This window comes from Triticum dicoccoides, chromosome 2A (genome assembly GCF_002162155.2).
Source record: "Triticum dicoccoides isolate Atlit2015 ecotype Zavitan chromosome 2A, WEW_v2.0, whole genome shotgun sequence".
NCBI lineage: Eukaryota > Viridiplantae > Streptophyta > Magnoliopsida > Poales > Poaceae > Triticum > Triticum dicoccoides.
In genome coordinates, this window is record NC_041382.1 from 327797156 (window position 1) to 327818453 (window position 21298).

A 21298-nucleotide genomic window follows, 5' to 3' on the forward strand; every position below is an offset into this window, starting at 1 on the left:
TCCGGCGCCGCGCTCACCGCGGCCGGCCGCGCCCTGGCCACGCGTCGCCCGGCCGTGCCCGTCGTCCCTACTCGTGGTGCACGCCCCACCTGCCGAGCGCTCCCCCGCGCCCCCTCCGGCCGGTCCGTCGCCGCACCATCGCGGGTGACCGCACCGCCCGTGCCCTCCTCACCGCGTCTACCGTCCGTCCCGTCCCACCATGACTCCCCCCGCCTGAGGCCGCCGCCACCTCTTCCCCTGCGCTCGCTCGCGCCGCCCTGCCGTTGCCTGGCCGACGCCACCGCCCCCTGTGCCGCTTGCAGTCCTGCTCGCCGCGGCCGGCCGGCGAGTCCCGCCGAAGCCATGGCCTCGCCCCGGTGACCTCCACCTGCCCCTCGGGCTCACCCGCTCGGCGCTAGCGCCCCAGCGCCTGTGCCCGTTGTGGCCAGGGCCGCTGACCACTGGGTCAGTGCCCCCTGGCCCTATGACATGTGGGGCCCCAACCCCCACAGAACGTTTTTTTAATAACAATAATAAAAATAAAAATAAAAATAATTAATTAATTAAAGAATTAATTAACTGAATTAATTTTGATTAATTAAAGTAATCAGATAATTAAACTAATTAAACATTAGTTATCTAATTAACCTGATTAGTTAATTAGCTAATTAATTAGTATGACAGTGGGGCCCACCCCCTAATTAATACTAATTAGATTAATTAAATTGTTTAATTAAAGTGTGTCACTGACCAGTGGGACCCACTGGTCAGGTTGACCAGTCAACTCTATTGACTGCTGATGTCAGCATGACATCATGATGATGTCATAAATCTAAATTTCGAATTAATTTAAATAATTAATTAAATTCCAGAAAATTAATAAAATCTTTAGAAAATTATATCTTTAATCCATAACTCGGATTAAAATATTTTCAACATGAAAGTTGCTCAGAACAACGAGACGAATCCGGATACACAGCCCATTCGTCCGCCATGCATCCCTAGCATAGCAAACACACAACTTTCCCCCTCCGGTTCATCTGTCCGAAAACGCGAAACACCGGGAATACTTTCCCGGATGTTTTCCCCCTTCACCGGTACCACCTCGTACCGCGTTACGGCACACCTAGCATCACGCTTTGTCATGTCATGCATCGTCATGCATTTGTTTGCATTATATTTATTGTTTCTTCCCCCTCTTCTCTCGCTAGACACCGAGACCGACGCCGCTGCTACCCAGTATGACTACGGTGTTGACGACCCCTCTCTCTTGCCAGAGCAACCAGGCAAGCCCCCCCCCCCTTGATCACCAGATATCGCCTACTCTCCTCTATGCTGCTTGCATTAGAGTAGTGTAGCATGTTACTGCTTTCCGTTAATCCTATCCTGATGCATAGCTTGTCCTTGCTACTACTGTTGTTACCTTTACATGCAATCCTAATGCTTAGTATAGGATGCTAGTTTATCATCAGTAGCCATACATTCTTGTCCGTCTGCCATGCTATACTATCGGGCCGTGATCACTCGGGAGTTGATCACGGGTATATACCTATACATAATATATGATACATGTGATGACTAAAAGACGGGTCGGCTCGTAGGAGTACTCGCGAGTGGATCTTTGTGGCGAAGCGACAGGGCAGGTTGAGACCACCTAGGAGAGAGGTGGGCCTGTCCCTGGTCGGTGTTCGCAGTTATTTCAAGATAACACGTTTAACGAGATCTTGGTATTTGATCTGAGTCTGGCCACTGGCCTATACGCACTAACCATCTACGCGGGGACAGTTATGGGCACTCGACGTCGTGGTATCAGCCAAAGCCTTCGTCACGTCAGCGACTGAGCGGCGCGCACCGGATTGGAACGTAAGCCTGCTCTTGTATTAAGGGGGGTAGTTCTGCTTCCGGCCGCCCTTGCAACGTGCGGGTGTGCAATGGGTGATGGGCCCAGACCCCTGCGCCACAGGATTTAGACCGGCTTGTAATATGATGCTTGTATGACTTATTTTATTTGTAGAGTTGTGTTTGTTGGGGAACGTAGTAATTTCAAAAAAATTCCTACGCACACGCAAGATCATGGTGATGCATAACAACGAGAGGGGAGAGTGTGATCTACATACCTAGTAGATCGACAACAGAAGCGCTTGGTTGATGTAGTCGTACGTCTTCACGGCCCGATCGATCAAGCACCGAAACTACGGCACCTCCGAGTTTTAGCACACGTTCAGCTCGATGACGATCCCCGGACTCCGATCCAGCAAAGTGTCGGGGAAGAGTTCCGTCAGCACGACGGCGTGGTGACGATCTTGATGTACTACTGCAGCAGGGCTTCGCCTAAACTCCGCTACAATATTATCGAGGATTATGGTGGAAGGGGGCACCGCACACGGCTAAGAATATGATCACGTGGATCAACTTGTGTCTATGGGGTGCCCCTTGCCTCAGTATATAAAGGATGGAGGAGGAGGAGGCCGGCCAAGGCTTGGTGCGGCCAGGATGTGGAGTCCTACTAGGACTCCAAGTCCTAGTAGGAGTCCACCAAGAGGAGAGGAAGGGAGAAGGAAGTGAAGGAGAAGGAGAGGTGGCCGGCCCCCTTTTCCCTAGTCCAATTCGGACCAGAGGGGAGGGGGGGCGCAGCAGCCCCTTGGCCCTTTCTCCTCTTCCCACTAAAGCCCATCAAGGCCCATTGCTTCTCCCGTAACTACCCGGTACTCCGAAAAATACCCGAATCACTCGGAACCTTTCCGATGTCCGAATATAGTCGTCCAATATATCAATCTTTACGTCTCGACCATTTCGAGACTCCTCGTCATGTCCCCGATCTCATCCGGGACTCCGAACTCCTTCGGTACATCAAAACTCATAAACTCATAATATAACTGTCATCGAAACCTTAAGCGTGCGGACCCTACGGGTTTGAGAACAATGTAGACATGACCGAGACATGTCTCCGGTCAATAACCAATAGCAGGACCTGGATGCCCATATTGGCTCCTACATATTCTACGAAGATCTTTATCGGTCAGACTGCATAACAACATACGTTGTTCCCTTTGTTATCGGTATGTTACTTGCCCGAGATTCGGTCGTCGGTATCCCATACCTAGTTCAATCTTGTTACCGGCAAGTCTCTTTACTCGTTCCGTAATACATCATCCCGCAACTAACTCATTAGTTGCAATGCTTGCAAGGCTTAAGTGATGTGCATTACCGAGAGGGCCCAAAGATACCTCTCCGACAATCGGAGTGACAAATCCTAATCTCGAAATACGCCAACCCAACATGTACCTTTGGAGACACCTGTAGAGCTCCTTTATAATCACCCAGTTACGTTGTGACGTTTGGTAGCACACAAAGTGTTCCTCTGGCAAACGGGAGTTGCATAATCTCATAGTCATAGGAACATGTATAAGTCATGAAGAAAAGCAATAGCAATATACTAAACGATCGGGTGCTAAGCTAATGGAATGGGTCATGTCAATCAGATCATTCACTTAATGATGTGATCCCGTTAATCAAATAACAACTCATTGTTCATGGTTAGGAAACATAACCATCTTTGATTAACGAGCTAGTCAAGTAGAGGCATACTAGTGACACTTTGTTTGTCTATGTATTCACACATGTATTATGTTTCCGGTTAATACAATTCTAGCATGAATAATAAACATTTATCATGATATAAGGAAATAAATAATAACTTTATTATTGCCTCTAGGGCATATTTCCTTCAGTGTTGTGATATCTTCCCGTGAGTCCCTGATCTTGATCGTACACATTTGCGTGTATGATTAGTGTACTATTGAATAGGGGGCGTCACAATGTGGCAGACCCGTTGACTAAATTTCTCTCCCAAGCAAACATGATCACTCTTTGGGTGTTAATCACATAGCGATGTGAACTAGATTATCGACTCTAGTAAACCCTTTGGGTGTTAGTCACATGGAGATATGAACTAATCACATAAAGATGTGAACTATTCATGTTAAATCACATGACGATGTGAACTAGATTATTGACTCTAGTGCAAGTGGGAGACTGAAGGAAATATGCCCTAGAGGCAATAATAAAGTTGTTATTTATATTTCCTTATATCATGATAAATGTTTATTATTCATTCTAGAATTGTATTAACCAGAAACTTAGTACATGTGTGAATACATAAACAAACAAAGTGTCACTAGTATGCCTCTACTTGACTAGCTCGTTAATCAAAGATGGTCAAGTTTCCTAGCCATGGACAAAGAGATGTCATTTGATAAGCGGGATCACATCATTAGAGAATTATGTGATTGACTTGATCCATCCATTAGCTTAGCATGATGATCGTTACAGTTTCATTGCTACTGCTTTCTTCATGACTTATACATGTTCCTCAGACTATGGGATTATGCAACTCCCGAATACCGGAGGAACACCTTGTGTGCTATCAAACGTCACAACGTAACTGGGTGATTCTAAAGATGCTCTACAGGTGTCTCCGATGGTGTTTGTTGAGTTGGCATAGATCAAGATTAGGATTTGTCACTCCGAGTATCGAAGAGATATCTCTGGGCCCTCTCGGTAATGTAAATTACTATAAGCCTTGCAAGCAATGTGACTAATGAGTTAGTTATGGGATGATGCATTATGGAACGAGTAAAGAGACTTGCCGATAACGAGATTGAACTAGGTATTGAGATACCGACGATCGAATCTCGGGCAAGTAACATATCGATGACAAAGGGAACAACATATATCGTTATGCGGTTTGACCGATAAAGATCTTCATAGAATATGTAGGAACCAATATGAGCATCCAGGTTCCGCTATTGGTTATTGACTGGAGATGAGTCTCTGTCATGTCTACATAGTTCTCGACCTCGTAGGGTCCGCACGCTTAATGTTCTGTGACTATTTGTATTATGAGTTATGTGATTTGATGACCGAAGTTTGTTCGGAGTCCCGGTTGAGATCGGGGACATGACGAGGAGTCTTGAAATGGTCGAGACGTAAAGATCGATATATTGGAAGGCTATATTCAGACATCGGAAAGGTTCCGAGTGATTCGGGTATTTTTCGGAGCACCGGAGAGTTACGGGAATTCATATTGGGCCTTAATGGGCCATACGGGAAAGGAGAGAAAGGCCTTAAGGGTGCCCGCGCCCCTTCCCCATGGACTGGTCCAAATTGGACTAGGGAAAGGGGGCGCCCCCTTCCTTCCTTCTCCTTCTCCCTTCCCTTTTTCCTATTCCACGTGGGAAGTGGAATCCTACTAGGACTAGGGAGTCCTAGTAGGACTCCACACTTTGGGCGCGGCCTATGAGGGCAGGCCTCCTCCTCCCTCCATTCTTTATATATGTGGCCAGGGGGCACCCCATAGACACACAAGTTGATCATTGATCCCTTAGCCGTGTGCGGTGCCCCCTTCTACCATAATCCACCTCGATCATATCGTAGCGGTGCTTAGGTGAAGCCCTGTTCCGGTAGCATCATCATCACCATCATCACACCGTCGTGTTGATGAAATTATCCCTCGAAGCTCTACTGGATCGTGAGTTCGCGGGACGTCACCGAGCTGAACGTGTGCAGATCGCGGAGGTGTCGTATCTTCGGTGCCAGATCGGTCGATCGTGAAGACGTACGACTACATCAACCGCATTGTCATAACGCTTCCGCTTACGGTCTACGAGGGTACGTAGACGATACTCTCCCCTCTCGTCGCTATGCATCAGCATAATCTTGCGTGTGCGTAGGAAACTTTTGAAATTACTACGTTCCCCAACATAGAGATAGAGAGATTAAAGAGGGAGATAGAAATACTGAATATTTCCATGTAGTGGCAAACCAAAGGAGGAGGAAAACCACCATCCACTCCTTGGATGGACCACAAGGGCCAGTCACTGATATTAAAGGAATGCTTGATATAGCCCGTAGTTACTATAAAAACTTATTTAAACAAGAAGATAGAGAAGGTTTCCATTTAAATCCATCTTTCTTCTCTAGTGAGGAAAAGTTAAGACTACTGAGAATGAGACTCTAGAAGCTTCCTTCTCTGAGGAAGAGATTAAAAGGGTTGTCTTTGAATCTTACCCAGATGGGCCCTGGCCTAGATGGGATTCCCTTTTTCTTCTATCAGCACTTTTGGGGCATAATAAAAAAGACCTGATAGCCATGTTTGAGGTCTTCCATAGTGGGGATCTGGCTATCCATAGGCTTAATTTTGCTATGCTAACTTTGATCCCAAAAGAAGCTGACGCTTCCAGTATGAAGAAATTTAGACCTATTAGCCTGCTCAACTGTAGTTTTAAAAATTTCACCAAAGTACTTACTAATAGGCTAGCTATGATACTGCAAAGACTCATAGCCAACAATCAATCTGCCTTTTTGAAAGGTAGATATATCCTGGAGAGTGTGGTCACAACACATGAGGTGCTACACTCTGTTCATTCTAGTAAGAGGCAGGGTCTAGTCCTTAAGTTAGATTATGAAAAAGCTTTTGATAAAGTGAATATAGAATTCCTTGAAGAACTCCTTAGAAACAGAGGCTTTGGGGAGAAATGGATCCACTGGATCCTGCAGATCACTAGAGGGGGGTTCAGTAGGGGTGAAGTTGAACAATACCGAGAGTGATTTCTTCCTTACTGGCAAAGGTTTGAGGCAGGGGGGCACCATTTCCCCCCTGTTATTTAACCTTGTAGTTGATGTACTCACTAGGATGCTAATGAAAGCAACTGACCATAGATTGATTGAAGGCCTGTGCCCCGAGGTTTGTCCTGGAGGGGTTATGTCTTCAATATGCTAATGACACCATCTTATTCCTGGACAAGGACTTAGATCATTCTATGAACCTGAAAATGGTTCTATCTTGCTTTGAGAACATCTCTGGCATGAGAATCAATTACAATAAGAGTGAGTTCATTCCTATTAATATGGAAAATGCTGAGGTAGGGGATTTTCTGGATACATTAGAGTGTGCTGAGGGGTGTTTCCCCATTAAATATCTGGGCATTACTCTGCACTATGATAAACTTAGGAGAGAAGACATCCAACCACTAATTGATAAGATCATGAAAAGGATTGCTGGCTGGAGGGGGAAACTTCTTTCTTATAAAGGGAGAATAGTCCTCATCCAGGCCTGACTGGCTAGCATCCCTATTTATTTGTTGTCTTTCTTTAAATTCCCTAAATGGGCAATAGATATTATAAACACCCAAATGGCAAACTGCCCGTGGAATGACTTTGAAGGCCACAGGAAGTTGCACTTAGCTAACTGGAAATTGGTCTGCATGAAGAAGGAATTTGGAGGCCTAGGCATTCCAAACCTGCAAGATATTAACCTTTGCCTTCTAGGGTCTTGGGTCAAAAGATATTATGAAGGGGAAAAGAAACCTTGAAGGAACATGATAGACCAAAAATATATGAGGGGCAAAACCAATCTCTTTGCTCCAAGCTCCTCCACTAGTGTCTCTAGGTTTTGGAAAGGAGTCAAATCCATCATCCAATCTTTGAAGTTTGGATACAGATGGAAGGTAGGAGTAGGGGATAAAATTAGATTCTGGGAGGACACTTGGTTTGGCACATCCCCACTAGCAGTCCAATTCTGGCACATCTACATGATTTGCAATGAGCAAAACAAGAGTGTCAGAGAGGTCTTTGATGATAGGATGATGGAACAGTTGTATCAGCTGATGGAGATAGCTAAAGACATTAACTTTAGCAATGACCCCGACTCTCTGATTTGGCAACTTGAAAACAAAGGGATCTATTCATCTAGCTCTCTGTACCATGTGATCAACTTTAGAGGTGTGCAGCCTCTGTTCCTACCTGCGGTGTGGAAACTGGCAGTACCACCCAAGATGCATGTTTTCCTTTGGTTGTTTTCCAAGAATAAGCTTATGACTAGGGATAACCTGAGGAAAAGACACATAATCAAACCTGTAGATTGTGTATTTTGTGCTGAGAATGAGACTAATCGCCATCTGTTTTTTAACTGTGTTGTAGCCAAGAACATTTGGTCTTTTGTCAGTCGTTTTTTCCAAAAAACTATGGACGCGAACTTTGAATCCGTGGCCCGCTTCTGGATTTCTAACAAAAAACATGAAACTCTATGATTTTCAATAACACCATTTGGACTTCTATTACTCAGGTTTGGGGACTGATCCACAGAATGGTCAAATTCTGAGGGATTCTGACCCCAGAGGTGGACAAGGCCCTGATGGAGACTTTCTTGGAGGCGTTGATGAAGCTGCTCCAACAACCTTTGATGATCCTGAGTGGCTGAATATAAAGGGCACATGGTTTGATGGAGGTGCAAGCTGGGGGAACCTCAAAATCTCAGAAGATGAAGGCTTCCACTCCCCAACCAAGAAAAGAGACACCAACGGCAAGGCGATGCTCAGCCTCACCCTATGCATTTCAAAACCGAACCGAAAAACTATACCGAAAATAAACCGAACCGAACTGATTTTATGGTTTTTATGGTTTCTGGTTTCGGTATGGTATGAACTTTTCATACCGATTTGAACTTTGGTTTTTATGGTATATACCAAAAAACCGAACGGTTAACCGAATAAACCGAAGTAAAAATAAATTTATATTTCTTGAGATGAACAACCATACAAGTTGTCATTTTTCTTGTACATGAGTCAAATTCACTAATAAGCATGTAAAATTTTCTTGTAACATAGTCATTTTTCTCTTTTTAAAATGCTAAGCACGTCCATAACCATCAACAGATGAATTAATACATGCATATATTCTTATATATATAGTTATATACTATTTGTGTAAAATAGTATGTGTTTTGAGTCATAAATTTGCAAATTATTATTACGTCATTTTTAAATTCGCGTCAACTTTGGTTTTTATGGTATATACCGAAACCATACCGAAATAATTTGGTATATACCGAAACCGAACCATATTTTAATTTCATACTATATTTACCGAAGTATTAATACCGTACAAACCGAAAAACCATATAAACCGAACCATGTAAACCGAATAAACCGAACGCACAGGGTGAGCTCAGCCCGGTGTCCACGCCCGCGATCTGTTGGTCTCCTCAGGTGGCTCTGGCGCCCCCGCTCAAGTTCAGAAAGGGTGTTGACGCGATCATGATGTGAGCTGCAGCTGTCACGTTCCGTCGCGCGGTCGGAGATGCTGGACTCTTGTAGCCTGACATACCTTAGGCCAGTTTTTATCTTCCTCTGCCTTTCTTCTAGTCTTGTTAGCCTTGCTGTCATGCCTGGTTTGTAATAAAACCTGAACCTCTCGAGACAAGTAGCTGGTATGTAAGGGGACAACGCTGTATGGTTTCATTCTGAGTTAATGGAACCGGGGAGAGGCCTCCCTGTTCATCGAAAAAAAAATGTTAGTATGCTGTTTGCAGTATGTACAGTACACTGCTATCGCTACGGTATCAGTCTTAGGCGCGAGTGGTCCGTTTAACGACTGTCGGAGCTGAACCTATCGGCCTATCTGGGGTGTTCCGTAGAAGGAGCGCCTTGAATTATCTGTCTTCGGAGTATACAACTTCAAATGCTTCTCTGGTTAATCTAGGTCAGAATGATAGATTTCCTGTTCCATCCCGAAGCTCAGGCATACACTAGATGGTCTTTAGCTATGTACTTAGTTAATCCATGGATCCTTCCTTGATAGATGAGTGGTAAAAGCCTGAAGATATTTGCCTGTCAAGTAACAAGATAGACTTCATGTGAGCATATTTATTCTTCCACCTAATAGCTATTACTATCTGATTACAGAATACTCCCTCCGTAAAGAAATATAAGATCACTAAAGTAATAATCTAAACGCTCTTATATTTGTTTACAGAGGGAGTAAAATATAAGGATGGAGCTAGGCTGCTTGTTGAGCTCCTTAGCAAAATCATAAAATCATTTCATCATACCTCTAAAGCCTAAAGGAAGAATCATCTTTAATAGGTGACTCTGATGCTGGAGATGAGAATGAATCACAAGAAGAGGCCCTAGCATCAATCAACATTGATATCACTTCTCGCATGCTAGGCCTATCCAATGGTGATTCACTGGTGCAGAACAATGCAATCTTCATCACCAGATTCATTTCTTCCACAACCCTCTTTGAGTTGAGATCGAGTCTGCTGTCAAAAACTTGAGAATTTGGTGTCATGCTGTTCATTGTCCGCCTCACCAAATTGACAAGATCTCCTCCTTTCTCAAGAGGCTGAATTGCACATTGCCCAGTCACTAGTTCCAACAAAACCACCCCGAAACTATAAATATCACACTTTTCAGTCACCTTCATGGTGAAAGCATACTCTGCATCACAAGAAGCACATAATTAGAAGCCATAAACCGCATAACGGTAATTCCTAGTGCAACAGTTCAGTAAATAAATCGAACCTGGGGCAATGTAACCGTATGAACCGGCTACAGCGGACATGGTCCTGCTGTTGGAAATGTCGATGATTTTTGCCAAACCAAAGTCTCCCACATGAGCCTCCATCATCTCATCGAGCAGTATGTTATTGGATTTAATGTCACGGTGAATCACCTTTGGCTTGCAATCGCTGTGAAGGTAGCGTAGGCCTTCAGCAGCCCCGAAGGCGATCCGGTACCGTGTGTCCCAGTCCAGGAGGTATGCGTCCTTGGTGCCATGAAGCAACTCTCCAAGGCTACCATTTTCCATGTACTCATACAGTATAAGATTGGAGTCCTGGTTGGAACAGAAACCATAGAGTTTGACGATGTTGCGGTGCCTGACATTTCCAAGGGTAGTTATCTCGGCTCGGAAGCTTCTGTCGACACTGGAACCTTCTCCTTGACATCTGAGCTTTTTCACTGCAACTCGTCGGCCATCAGGCATGACAGCCTTGTAGACTGTGCCAGAAGCACCCCTTCCAATCACAGCACTCTCCGAGAAGCTCCCGGTGGCTTTCAAAAGCTCCCGATAGGTTATCCGCTCCTTAAGAAAGTAGTGAGGACCAGAAAACCCAGTCTTGCGCTCTTCAGTTGATACAAGCTTGGGCATGTTGGATTTTAAGAGCCAGCAGACAAGTGCAATCAGCACCAATGAAACCAATATGACGATGATAGAGGCAACGCTGATGATCTTCTCTCTAAGAAACCGCTTGTTGCGTGCTGCTGCTTCATTGCTTGCGTAGGCTGCATGTGAACAAGCTTTTCCTTTGATACCGCAGAGGCCATTGTTCCCAAGGAAGTTGCTGCTGTCCAGGTGCTGGAACAGCAGGGTGCTGGGAAGCGACCCAACAAGATTATTGTAGGAAAGGTTGCACTCCATGAGGCTTGAGAGTTCAGTGAAGGAGGAAGGAACCTCTCCTTGAAGCTCATTGTTGTTCAAGTTGAGGTATTCCAGCATCCGCAAGTTCCCTAGCTGAGCTGGGATCTCACCGGATAGCATGTTGTAGCTGAGATTTAGAGCAATCTGGAGGGCATTGAGTTTGCCAAGCTCAACCGGCACAGAGCCGGACAGACGGTTGCCTCCCATCTGCAGCTCCGTGAGCCGGGAAAGGCCTCCAAAACTTGCAGGAATGGTGCCATTCAGACTGTTGTCTGATAGCTTGAGCTGCTCCAGGTTCACCAGTGTGCCGATCTCCTTAGGAATGAGGCCGGCGAAGGAGTTTCTGCTGAGATCAAGCCTCTGTAGCTTTGTGCACCTTGCCAACTCCCGAGGAATGGGTCCGGTGAGCTGGTTGGATGATATATTGAAGGCGACAAGCTCCGTGAGGTTGCCAATGCCAGCGGGGACCTGTCCGACGAAGTAATTCCCCGACAGAATGAGCCTCTCTATGCTCCTGAACTTGCCGACCTCAGGCGGTATCGGGCCTGAGAAGCGGTTCTGGTTCATCTCAAGCGCCGACAGGTTCTGCATCGCCGACAGCTCCACGGGCAGGCTCCCCGTCAGCATGTTACCCCCCAGCCGGAGTTGGGTCAGGGTCTTGCAAGCCTTCACTCCCGGAGGGATGTTGCCGATGAGACGGTTTGACCCCAGGCTCAAGAAGATGAGCTTCTGGTGCCTGCACAGGTGCGGCGGGATGCTGCCCGTCAACCGGTTGTCCGACAAATCCAGCACCGACAGTGTGCTTCTCGCCCCTAGCAAAGGAGGGATGGCACCATGGATCTGGTTGTCGAACAGCTGCAGGTACTCCAAGCAGGGCAGGTTCTGAAACTCCATCGGAATTGCGCCGGTGAGGTTGTTGATGGACAGGTCTATTCTCCTTATGACACCCAGCTTGCCCAGCTCCCGCGGGATGCTGCCTTGCAGGCGGTTCTCGAAGAGGTGGAGCAGCCGTAGCGTCTGTATCTTGCCGAGCTCGCTCGGGATGGCTCCTGTCAGCTTGTTCTCTGACAGGTCAATCTCCACGGCGCTCTGCAGGTTCCCGAGCTCCTTTGGGATGGTGCCGTCCAGGTGGTTCCGGTAAATGTAGAGCTTTACGAGCATGGGCAGCGCCCCGAGCTCCCTCGGCACGCCGCCGGTGAAGGCGTTGTCGTTCAACGCCAGCATCTCCAGGTTCGTGCAGTTCCCCAGCTCCGGTGGGATCTCGCCGGTCAAGGCGTTCTGCCACAGGATCAACGTGGTGAGGTTCTTGAGCCGGGAGAGCTCGCGGGGCAGCGTCCCGGCGAGGCTGTTCTGCGCGAGCCCGAGCACCTCCAGGCTGCTGCACTCGCTAATCTCGACCGGGATCGGGCCGGAAAGGTCGTTGAGACCCGCGCGGACCACACGGAGCCGCTGCAGCGTGCGGACGGACGCGGGGATCCCGCCGGTGAGGTTGTTGGTGTAGATGACGAGCTCCTCCAGGGCGGTGAGGTTGCCGATGTAGGCGGGGATCTCGCCGGTGAGCAGGTTCTCGCTGAGGAAGAGCCGGCGGAGGGACGGGAGCGCGCAGAGCTCTGGCGGGACGGCGCCGTGGAGGGAGTTGGTGCTGAGGTCGAGCACCTCCAGCGCGCGGCACGCGGCGAGCCCTGCGGGGACGGGGCCGGACAGCGCGTTCTTGGACACGTTGAGCACGGCGAGCCGCGGGAGCGCGCAGACGGCGGGGGAGAGCGCTCCACCGAGGCCGAGCCCGTGGAGCGTGACGCCGGTCACCTCACGTGCGACGGAGCAGGCAATGCCGGCCCACCCGCACGGGCTCGCCGCGTCGTCCCAGCTCGAAAGGCGCACGTCGACGTCCACCAGCGCGCGCTTGAACTCCCGCAGCGCCGCCGCCTCGGTCTCCTTTTGCTCCGTCGCTGCCACAGCCGAGCTCACGACGGCAAATAGAAGAATCGGGAGCAAGAAGTGCGCCACCGTCACCATTGCCATACGCGAGAAACAAACCCTTACCCAGGCAGGAGCTCGGGCCTCGGGCAGCACAGCGAAACACTTGCTAGACTAGACTGGCGGCAAGAAACAGAGTGCCATGGACCTCCTTCCCCACTCACTATGACTATGCCACCAGGAAACAGCAGGCCATGGGCGAGGTGGGTGGCACTGGTCACTGGTCGCTCCCGCAAGCGCAAGCGCAATATCTAGTGAGTGGGAGCTGCAGGGGAGGGAGGCAGTAAGCAGAGGAGTGAAGCTTTAAGGGCGGCGTGCAGGTGCACTGTGCTGTGGGCGCATGGCGCTGGCATTTCCCCGAGCAGGCGGTGCGCGGGGAAGGGCGTGGGGAGTGTCTTTGGACCCGGCCGTCAGCCACACAATTGCCTCGCCCTCAACACGATGACGCGTAGACGAAGTAGTAGACTCGTCGCAGTAAAGTACGTGTGTCCGTGTGGATTACGGATCACCCGCTAGCCGAAAGCGCCGTTTTGGTTTTGGAAAAAGAGGTGTCGTTAACATAAGCACTTCGTGGCTAGGATTACGTGTGTTTTATCTCGTACAGTACCTTTTTCATTTCTTAGGGCTTGGAGATTTTGCATGCACTCCCACTCAACTAGTATTAGGACGAGCCGGCCTCTTCAAGTTATACAAGCATGCTATGATTCATATTTTGGTTGGGAGGAATTTCAAATGAATCCTAGGAATACAGCAGATGTACTTAAGAATGATAATGCAATAATAACATCGATTGGATATGTGCATCACAATAGTGCACAGGCACAGGCCGTGTCTATCCCCTTTTCGAAAAGAAACCGAGACTCTTGAGTGATCTCCTGTGTATCAAAAGTATATCAATAGCGCACGACCCTCAGGTTCAGTTTTCACCGGCACTGGTGATAACGGTTGAGAGTATCTTTGCGTTTCACGGAATTCACGGAAACCATTTTCTTAAGGCTTTGTTCGGTTCCACTGGAACCAAACCTCTAGGGGATTAGACCCACACAGGGATTTGGTGATCCCCACCTTGTCACCCAATCCCCTAACCAACAAACCCTGCTAATCCCTGTACAACAATACGTGTTCGGTTAGTCCCCGGCAACCTCCCATCAATGGCCTTTGTACACTTCAACACCAAATCAACTAAACCTCCTATCGTTGTTCTTTGCACCAAATCAAAAGAACATCACACACACAACAAACTTGCTATAAATTTCATACATCCAAGCACCAAATCCGCATAACAGTATTTTTGTTGCGTCAGAACAAAACATTATATGAGAAGCTTGCTGCAAGTTGATATTTTAGAAGAAAAAATATCAAACTATAACATGAATTCTGAATATTTAGAAGTCAAAAAACGACCCTAATCAACAAGCACCGATGTACAATATTATTATATTTCCGACCATGATCAAATTATTGCTGTATAGAACAGACGACTCTAATCTCGCCGATGTCGCTTCCGTAGTGATTGATGCACTGCATTGGCAAAAAAGGGCGGTCAGTCCACATCAAAGGACTGATATCAAAGCATTGATGACCAGCTAGCAAAGAAAGATCATAAGATAATCGTGCATTGATTTCTAAATTTCACGGATCAAATGTGCAGCAACATCGCATCCATATCCACTAAACAAATGATCTTCCAATGGAAAGCTACAAATAGCAGCACAGAATAATAATATTAGAAATGAACAACCAGGCATATATATCAATGATACAACGTTATACATCGTGTAAGAATACACTAAATTCGTATGACCACAAAAAACTATGGTCTACTTTCAGAGAACAGTACCAAAATCACAAGTTTATGAACAAAGATTTCTTTCTTTCTTTCCCCGCAAAAAAAAAGATTTCTTTCTTTGGTACAAAATAATACTTGCAAAAGGAGGGCAAAGCAAAATTAAATGAAATGCGGAGATAGATCAATTCAGTTCCAATATGCACTGTATAAATAAGAGCTTCCATTACAGTCATAATCAGGGGAAAACAGGACAAAGAAAGGACAAGATAAGTACATAAAAAGGACAAGATAAGATGATGTACATGAATGGATTCTCATCTCATAAGCATTTATCATGGTGCATTCTAGGGAAATCAAATTTCAGATAAGAAGTTATGAAATCTGGCGGATACCAATGGATGCACACACTACACATATTCTGGGTGTTCAAGACCAGTATGCATGAAAATAGCTACAAGGGGGATTCTTGCATATTCTAGATGATCTTGCAAGGAAATAAGAGAACAAGGGAGGTTCATGTGGGCTACTTGAGCCATCAGCTTCAGGTTACTAGATGAACAAGGGAGGTTCATGTGAGCTAGATGAAGATGCGAGTCCCAGTAGGGTACAAAGAAAACCAAGTATGTACATCAAGATTAATATACCTTAGTCTTCACGATGCTGCCCCAAGCGGGGTCTTGCTGCGGCTGTGAGGCGGTGAAGCTGGCCTACAGAAAATGGAGGCAAAATGCAGATTTAGACATCGAAAGTAGTATGAAACAGTTATCGTTCTAATGTAGCACATACAAGTCAGGTCAAGCAACATAAAGTGGTATGAAACAGTTATTGTTCTAATGGAGGCAATATATTTTTTTCTCTTATTACAAAAACATTTTATGTCTACACATCTCAATATATTCTATATGTTCTGACAAGTAAAACTTTCTGCATCTAAATTAGTAAAATGCACTGTCGTAGTTGCATGGCTTCAAGATGCCTTGATCTCAGAGCATTTTACCTAAATTTCTCTTCACCCCCACTATCAGAAAAAATTCATGTAGTTGATGTTCACCTCAGTTACATAAAACTCAACTTTTCTCACCTCCCAAGGATATCATTGACAAAACTATATAGCTACAATTGCATCTTGTTGATTCTCTACAGGTAGCTGCAAATATAGTACTGAATCTCAGGGACAAATAAATACTAGATTACTAGTAGCATATATGTGCACTGCTAATGACATTGACAAAAAGATTCGACTATGTAGCAGATTTGGTTAGATTCAACTAGGTACACCATTTGCACCAAATCACAGGTAGAGCAAGTACAGAGGAGGGTACTGGGAAGCTGTAGTAAGCAGAGAGGAGAGGTGGAGCCTCGCCGGCAAGACGGCCCTTATCACCGGTGGAAAAGGGGACGGGAAACGCTAGAAATCAAAAGGGGGGAGAGGAAGGAAACAAGGGTGGGGGAGAAGATCTTACCGGCATAGAAACGTTGGGGAGGGCCACCGGAGTAGGTTGGTGCGGCCGCCGAGCTCGCGCCGGGTATGGAAGAAGAGGGTCGCAGATCGGCTGCTGACTTGGGGAGAGTGGGGCGAGGTAGAAGGATGGCGCAGCAGCCGGTCTTCAATGGAGGAGAGAGATCGCCCGCTCCGGCCCCTCGCCGTCGCCTAGTTCTTCCCTGTCGGCGTCGGCGCCGCCGCCGCTCTCGCCCGCTCCTCCTTTTTCTTTCGAGCCGAGAAGACTGAGACGACTGGTTTTGTTCCACGGGTGGGGAGACGTGGGTGAAAACCCAGTGGAATCCCTGTGGTTTGGGGTGAATTTGGATGGGATATCAACCCGGCCGGGTTTAACCGAAGACGCATATAAGGTAGGTCGGGATCCTATCCCGACCGGGGTCAAAAGCACGTGGATTAGGCCAAAACCCCGCCGATCCCAGCGGGGGCGGGGATTAAACGAACAAAGCTAAAGTGTTTACTTTTCAATCATATCTTTGGGCAAGTAGCTAGCTACCTGTCATTTCATCTCCACAGCTCGCTCGCTAGGTTCATGTGGTGTCGGCTTGAGTTACATCCACACCCTTAGCCCTAGCTACATAGCCTAGCCAGCAACACATAGAGCCAGCCAAATTTTACATCACATCATATCGCACACTAACCATGGGCATTTCACAGCGATCGCATCAGGCAGTGTATAATTTTCGTTTCAACATCAGGTAATAATTAAGCTACGAAATTCAGATTCTCCAAGGGAAGGAATCCTCTTGATATCTTTAGCACATCTTGAAGGCGTGTAAAAAACGTTCTTATATTATAGGACAGAGGGGGTATTTTTTCTTTTTATGTTTTTGACCGGGTCAGTCATCTGAAATAACTAAGCATAAGAAAATATGTGCTGACATACCAGCACACATCACTGGTTAGGCCAAGAACTTTTGTACCATGCATGTAGATAATTCAACAGCCGGTATGCTCTATATAGAATCAGTATAGATCGAGCACGTACACATGCAGGGTAGGCATCTTGTTTGTTTAGTGAGGTCAATATATATCTTACGTTCTGCATGAATTCGGCCTTCGCAGTAGTAGTCTCCCGTTCGGCCAAATATACCTTGTCTGTACATGCAAAGAAAGTTAGGCCCTCGGCAACCAAGGTATATTCTATGTGTGTTCCAGAGTATGTGAAACCTAAATAAAGCTATCGAATCAAGAACAAGAACACAGTGATGTTTTTCTCCCGAATACAGACGAAATGTCTGATCATAGCATTTCTACGGCGGCAGATAAATTAGGCCACTAGTGTATGGAGGCCATGCCTAACAATGTATGGCTATGAATAGATTAGAGATGAACAGTGTGCCTAGGTATAAAGTAAAGTAAAAATCATCTTCTTTTTGGAAAAAAAAGGCAAAATCATGAAGCGTGCACTGTTTTCCTGCCCAAGCAACGACGGACAATGTTCAATGCAAGTTGCCAAAGAAACCTCATCCTTTGCCTGTTGAATGTTGCCACTGACTATCTCACCGGGGATGTCCACTAAATCAAGATCTATCCTCCTCAATTGCGAAGAATTATTTTCTCCACTGCGTCTGGCATTTGCACTTCATATGATGTAACCTCATAGGCAGCTGTGCATTCAAGCCTTTCTCCAACGCAGGTTACCAGACTTACAGTATTTAACTAAAAACTACCACAATTCGTGGAACCATGCCTACAAATTACCCCTTTACAAATTTGTGTCCAAAACTATCATCTTCTTACTAATTCTTGATTAAAAACTATCAAGTCTGAAAAAAGCCCGATTCGACTCGTTTAAATTCGACTATGATAGAGTTGGCCCACACGTTAGTGTCTATCTTCTTGCTCTTCCTATATCTTCCTAAAAAAGGCAATCTAGTCCCCGTAAGTTTCGCAAAAAAGCAATCAGATCCCTATTAATTTTGAAAAAAAGCAATCGAGTCACTTTACGCCGACCATGTTTGGCGGCGGCCATAGCAACAACCATCCGAGTTCGTTCATGGCGCTCTCCGTGGTGGACATGGCCACCGTCGTCGAGCAGCGCCTCGAGGCCCGCGCTCTAGCGCCGGCTGCGGCCAGCCGCTGCTGGTGTCTGCTCCTCCGTTGGCCGCGCTTTGCTCCTTGCCGCTGGTGTTCTCAGGCGGACGACGACTATTGTCTTCGCTGCTGCTCCTTGGGCGGGCGGAGCTAACTAGCTTCCACGCACCACGGACGGACACAGCCAGAGCTAGCTGCTCCCGTGCGTACCGCCGCTAGCCGGAGCTAGTTAGCTCACGGACGCAGCCCGAGCTAAGGCACCGTCGATGCATGCCGTCGCTGCTACTTGCGGCCGCCGCCGCTGCATGCCGGCTTATGCTATTTGAAAAAATACTAGGGACCTGATTGCTTTTTTAGCCCGCTTATGTGTGGGCTCAACTAGTCAGAAACACGTTTAAACGAGTCGAATCGGGATCTTTTCAGACTTGGTAGTTTTTAGTCAAAGATTAGTGAGAAAATGGTGGTTTTCGGCATAAATTTGTAAAGTGGTAGTTTGTAGGCACGGTTCCACGAATTATGGTAGTTTTTTGTTAAATACTCCCTGGCTTACTTTGTTTCATTTTATATCGGATCTTTGCAGTGCAGAAATGTCCACAGTGAAATCCTTGATCCCTGCTTAGTTGGAGCCAAGCTTTCTCCAACCCCTTCAAAAGGCTGGGTGGCAAGCTTAAGCGCGGGGCGAGTAGATTTTCACGATGGACCCACAGATTTGTTAGCAACATCAAGTTCCAAATCCGGATCATGAATGAGATCATGCTACGGCTTATGTCGCGATGGAGTCCAGAGAGCTCTCCCTGGAGGAACATCGAAAATGCGCTGGGGCATGCACCTATGAAAATGACTGCAGCCATCCATCAGCGCCATGATCTGTGTAAGTTGGAAAGAGAGGGATTGCATGCATCGGTAATTCCATTGATCGTGCACTAGGCACATATATATATACAAGGGGATGCACATGTTGTCTTGTCTCCCAAGATACATACAAGGGGAGAGAGACGTGACAAGTGCAATATACAAAACTCAGACCTATATACGTACATGCAATGTAAACCCTTCGTCATGACATCGGTGAACTGCTGATCGTGGGCACATGCAGAACTCGAATGCGGCCAAGCCCAACCTGCTCACGAACAAAGTGAATGTCGAGCTCAATGTGCTTTGTTCGTCGATGATGAACAGTGTTGGCCGGGAGGTAGACCGCTGAGACGTTGTCACAGTAGACAATCGTGGCCTTGGGAACCTCACACAATAGCTCCTGAAGTAGCTGACGTAGCCAGGAGCACTTTGCAACGGCATTGGCCACAACCAGGTACTCCGCCTTAGCACTCAAGCGAGAAACCGTAGGTTGTCGTTTAGACAACCACGATATCAGCGAGGGTCCAAGGTAGACACAGTAGCCATATGTAGATCGACGAGTGTCGGGGCAGCCAGCCCAGTCGACATTGGAGTAGGCGACAAGGTCGATGGTGGAGGAAGCCGTCAGGGTGAGACACATAGCCATGGTGCCACGTATATACCGAAGAATACACTTCACCAGAGTCCAATGAGTGTCACGAGGGGAGTGCATGTGAAGGCACACCTACTGCATAGCGTACTGCAAATCCAGCTGCGTGAGCGTGAGATACTGGAGGGCGCCGACAATGGAGCGGTAGAAGGCAGTGTTGGACGCCGGAGATCCCTCGAGGTGGACACCTTGGCCTTCATGTCAACCGGTGTGGAAGCGGGCTTGCAGTTAAGGATGCCAGCTCGCTCTAGAAGCTCGTGGGCATACTTTTGCTAATGCAGAAAGAAGCCTGTGGTGCGGCGGACAACCTCGATGCCGAGGAAGTAATGCAGGGCCCCCAAGTCCTTAAGGGCAAACTCGGCACTGAGACGAGCAGTGATCTGCTAGAGCAGCGCAGAAGATGATGCTGTCAGTATGATGTCATCGACATATAGGAGGAGATACGCAGTGGCGGCTCCCTGATGATAGATGAATAGTGAGGCGTCGGATCAGGTGTACCGAAACCCCAACTATTGAAGGAAGGCTGCGATACGTGGATACCATGCCCGGGGTGTCTGCTTCAACCCATAGAGCAAACGGGAGAGCAAGCACACACATGGTCCGGGTATGCGGCATTGACGAATCCAGTAGGCTGATGACAGAACACCTGCTCATCTAGATGACCATGCAGGAGGGCGTTGGACATGTCCGGCTGGTGTACCAGCCAGGCACTCGAGACGGCCAACGGAAGCACCGCACAAATCGTGCCTGGTTTGACAACCGAAGCGAAGGTGTCGGTGAAGTCCATGCCGGCTCACTATCGAAAACCACGCACCACCCAGCGCACCTTATAGCACTCAAGAGAACCGTCGGGGCATGTCTCGTGGCAGAACACCCACTTGTCGGTGATGATGTTGGCATGGGGAGGCCTGATACGTCTCCATCGTATCTACTTTTCCAAACTCTTTTGCCCTTATTTTCGACTCTAGTTTGCATGATTTGAATGGAACTAACCCGGACTGACGCTGTTTTCAGCAGAATTGTCATGGTGTTATTTTTGTGCAGAAATAAAAATTCTCGGAATGACCTGAAACTTCACGGAGATGATTTTTGGAATTCATAAAAAATATTGGCGAAAGAATCAACCGAAGGGGCCCACACCCTAGCCACAAGGGCGGGGGGCGCGCCCTTTGACCTTTTGGGCCCCCTGGACCTCCACCGACCTCAACTCCAACTCCATATATTCACCTTCGGAAGAAAAAAAATAGAGAGA

At 47.2% G+C, this 21298-nt stretch overlaps 1 protein-coding gene and 1 long non-coding RNA gene across 2 annotated transcripts; both read right to left on the minus strand.

The window, feature by feature from the left end:
- Positions 1 to 8915: 8915 nt before the first annotated feature.
- LOC119354498 (leucine-rich repeat receptor-like serine/threonine-protein kinase At1g17230) lies at positions 8916 to 13606 on the minus strand. Its single transcript, XM_037621216.1, has 3 exons — positions 10344 to 13606; positions 9869 to 10259; positions 8916 to 9647 (listed from the first exon to the last, which is right to left on the minus strand). Exons 1-2 carry the CDS (start codon positions 13261 to 13263, stop codon positions 9871 to 9873), a joined length of 3309 nt encoding a protein of 1102 aa, XP_037477113.1. The 5' UTR covers positions 13264 to 13606; the 3' UTR covers positions 8916 to 9647; positions 9869 to 9870.
- Positions 13607 to 14616: 1010 nt separating this feature from the next.
- LOC119359356 lies at positions 14617 to 16534 on the minus strand. Its single transcript, XR_005172488.1, has 3 exons — positions 16471 to 16534; positions 15652 to 15714; positions 14617 to 14739 (listed from the first exon to the last, which is right to left on the minus strand). It is a non-coding gene; the product is annotated as an uncharacterized LOC119359356 (long non-coding RNA).
- Positions 16535 to 21298: the final 4764 nt, after the last annotated feature.

Bases quoted from the DNA above. Each gene is read 5' to 3' on its own strand.
- LOC119354498 (XM_037621216.1), bottom strand. From the start codon at position 13,263: ATGGCAATGGTGACGGTGGCGCACTTCTTGCTCCCGATTCTTCTATTT. The intron at 10,260-10,343 runs GTTCGATTTATT...CTTGTGATGCAG, and splicing joins ATACGGTTACATTGCCCCAG to AGTATGCTTTCACCATGAAG.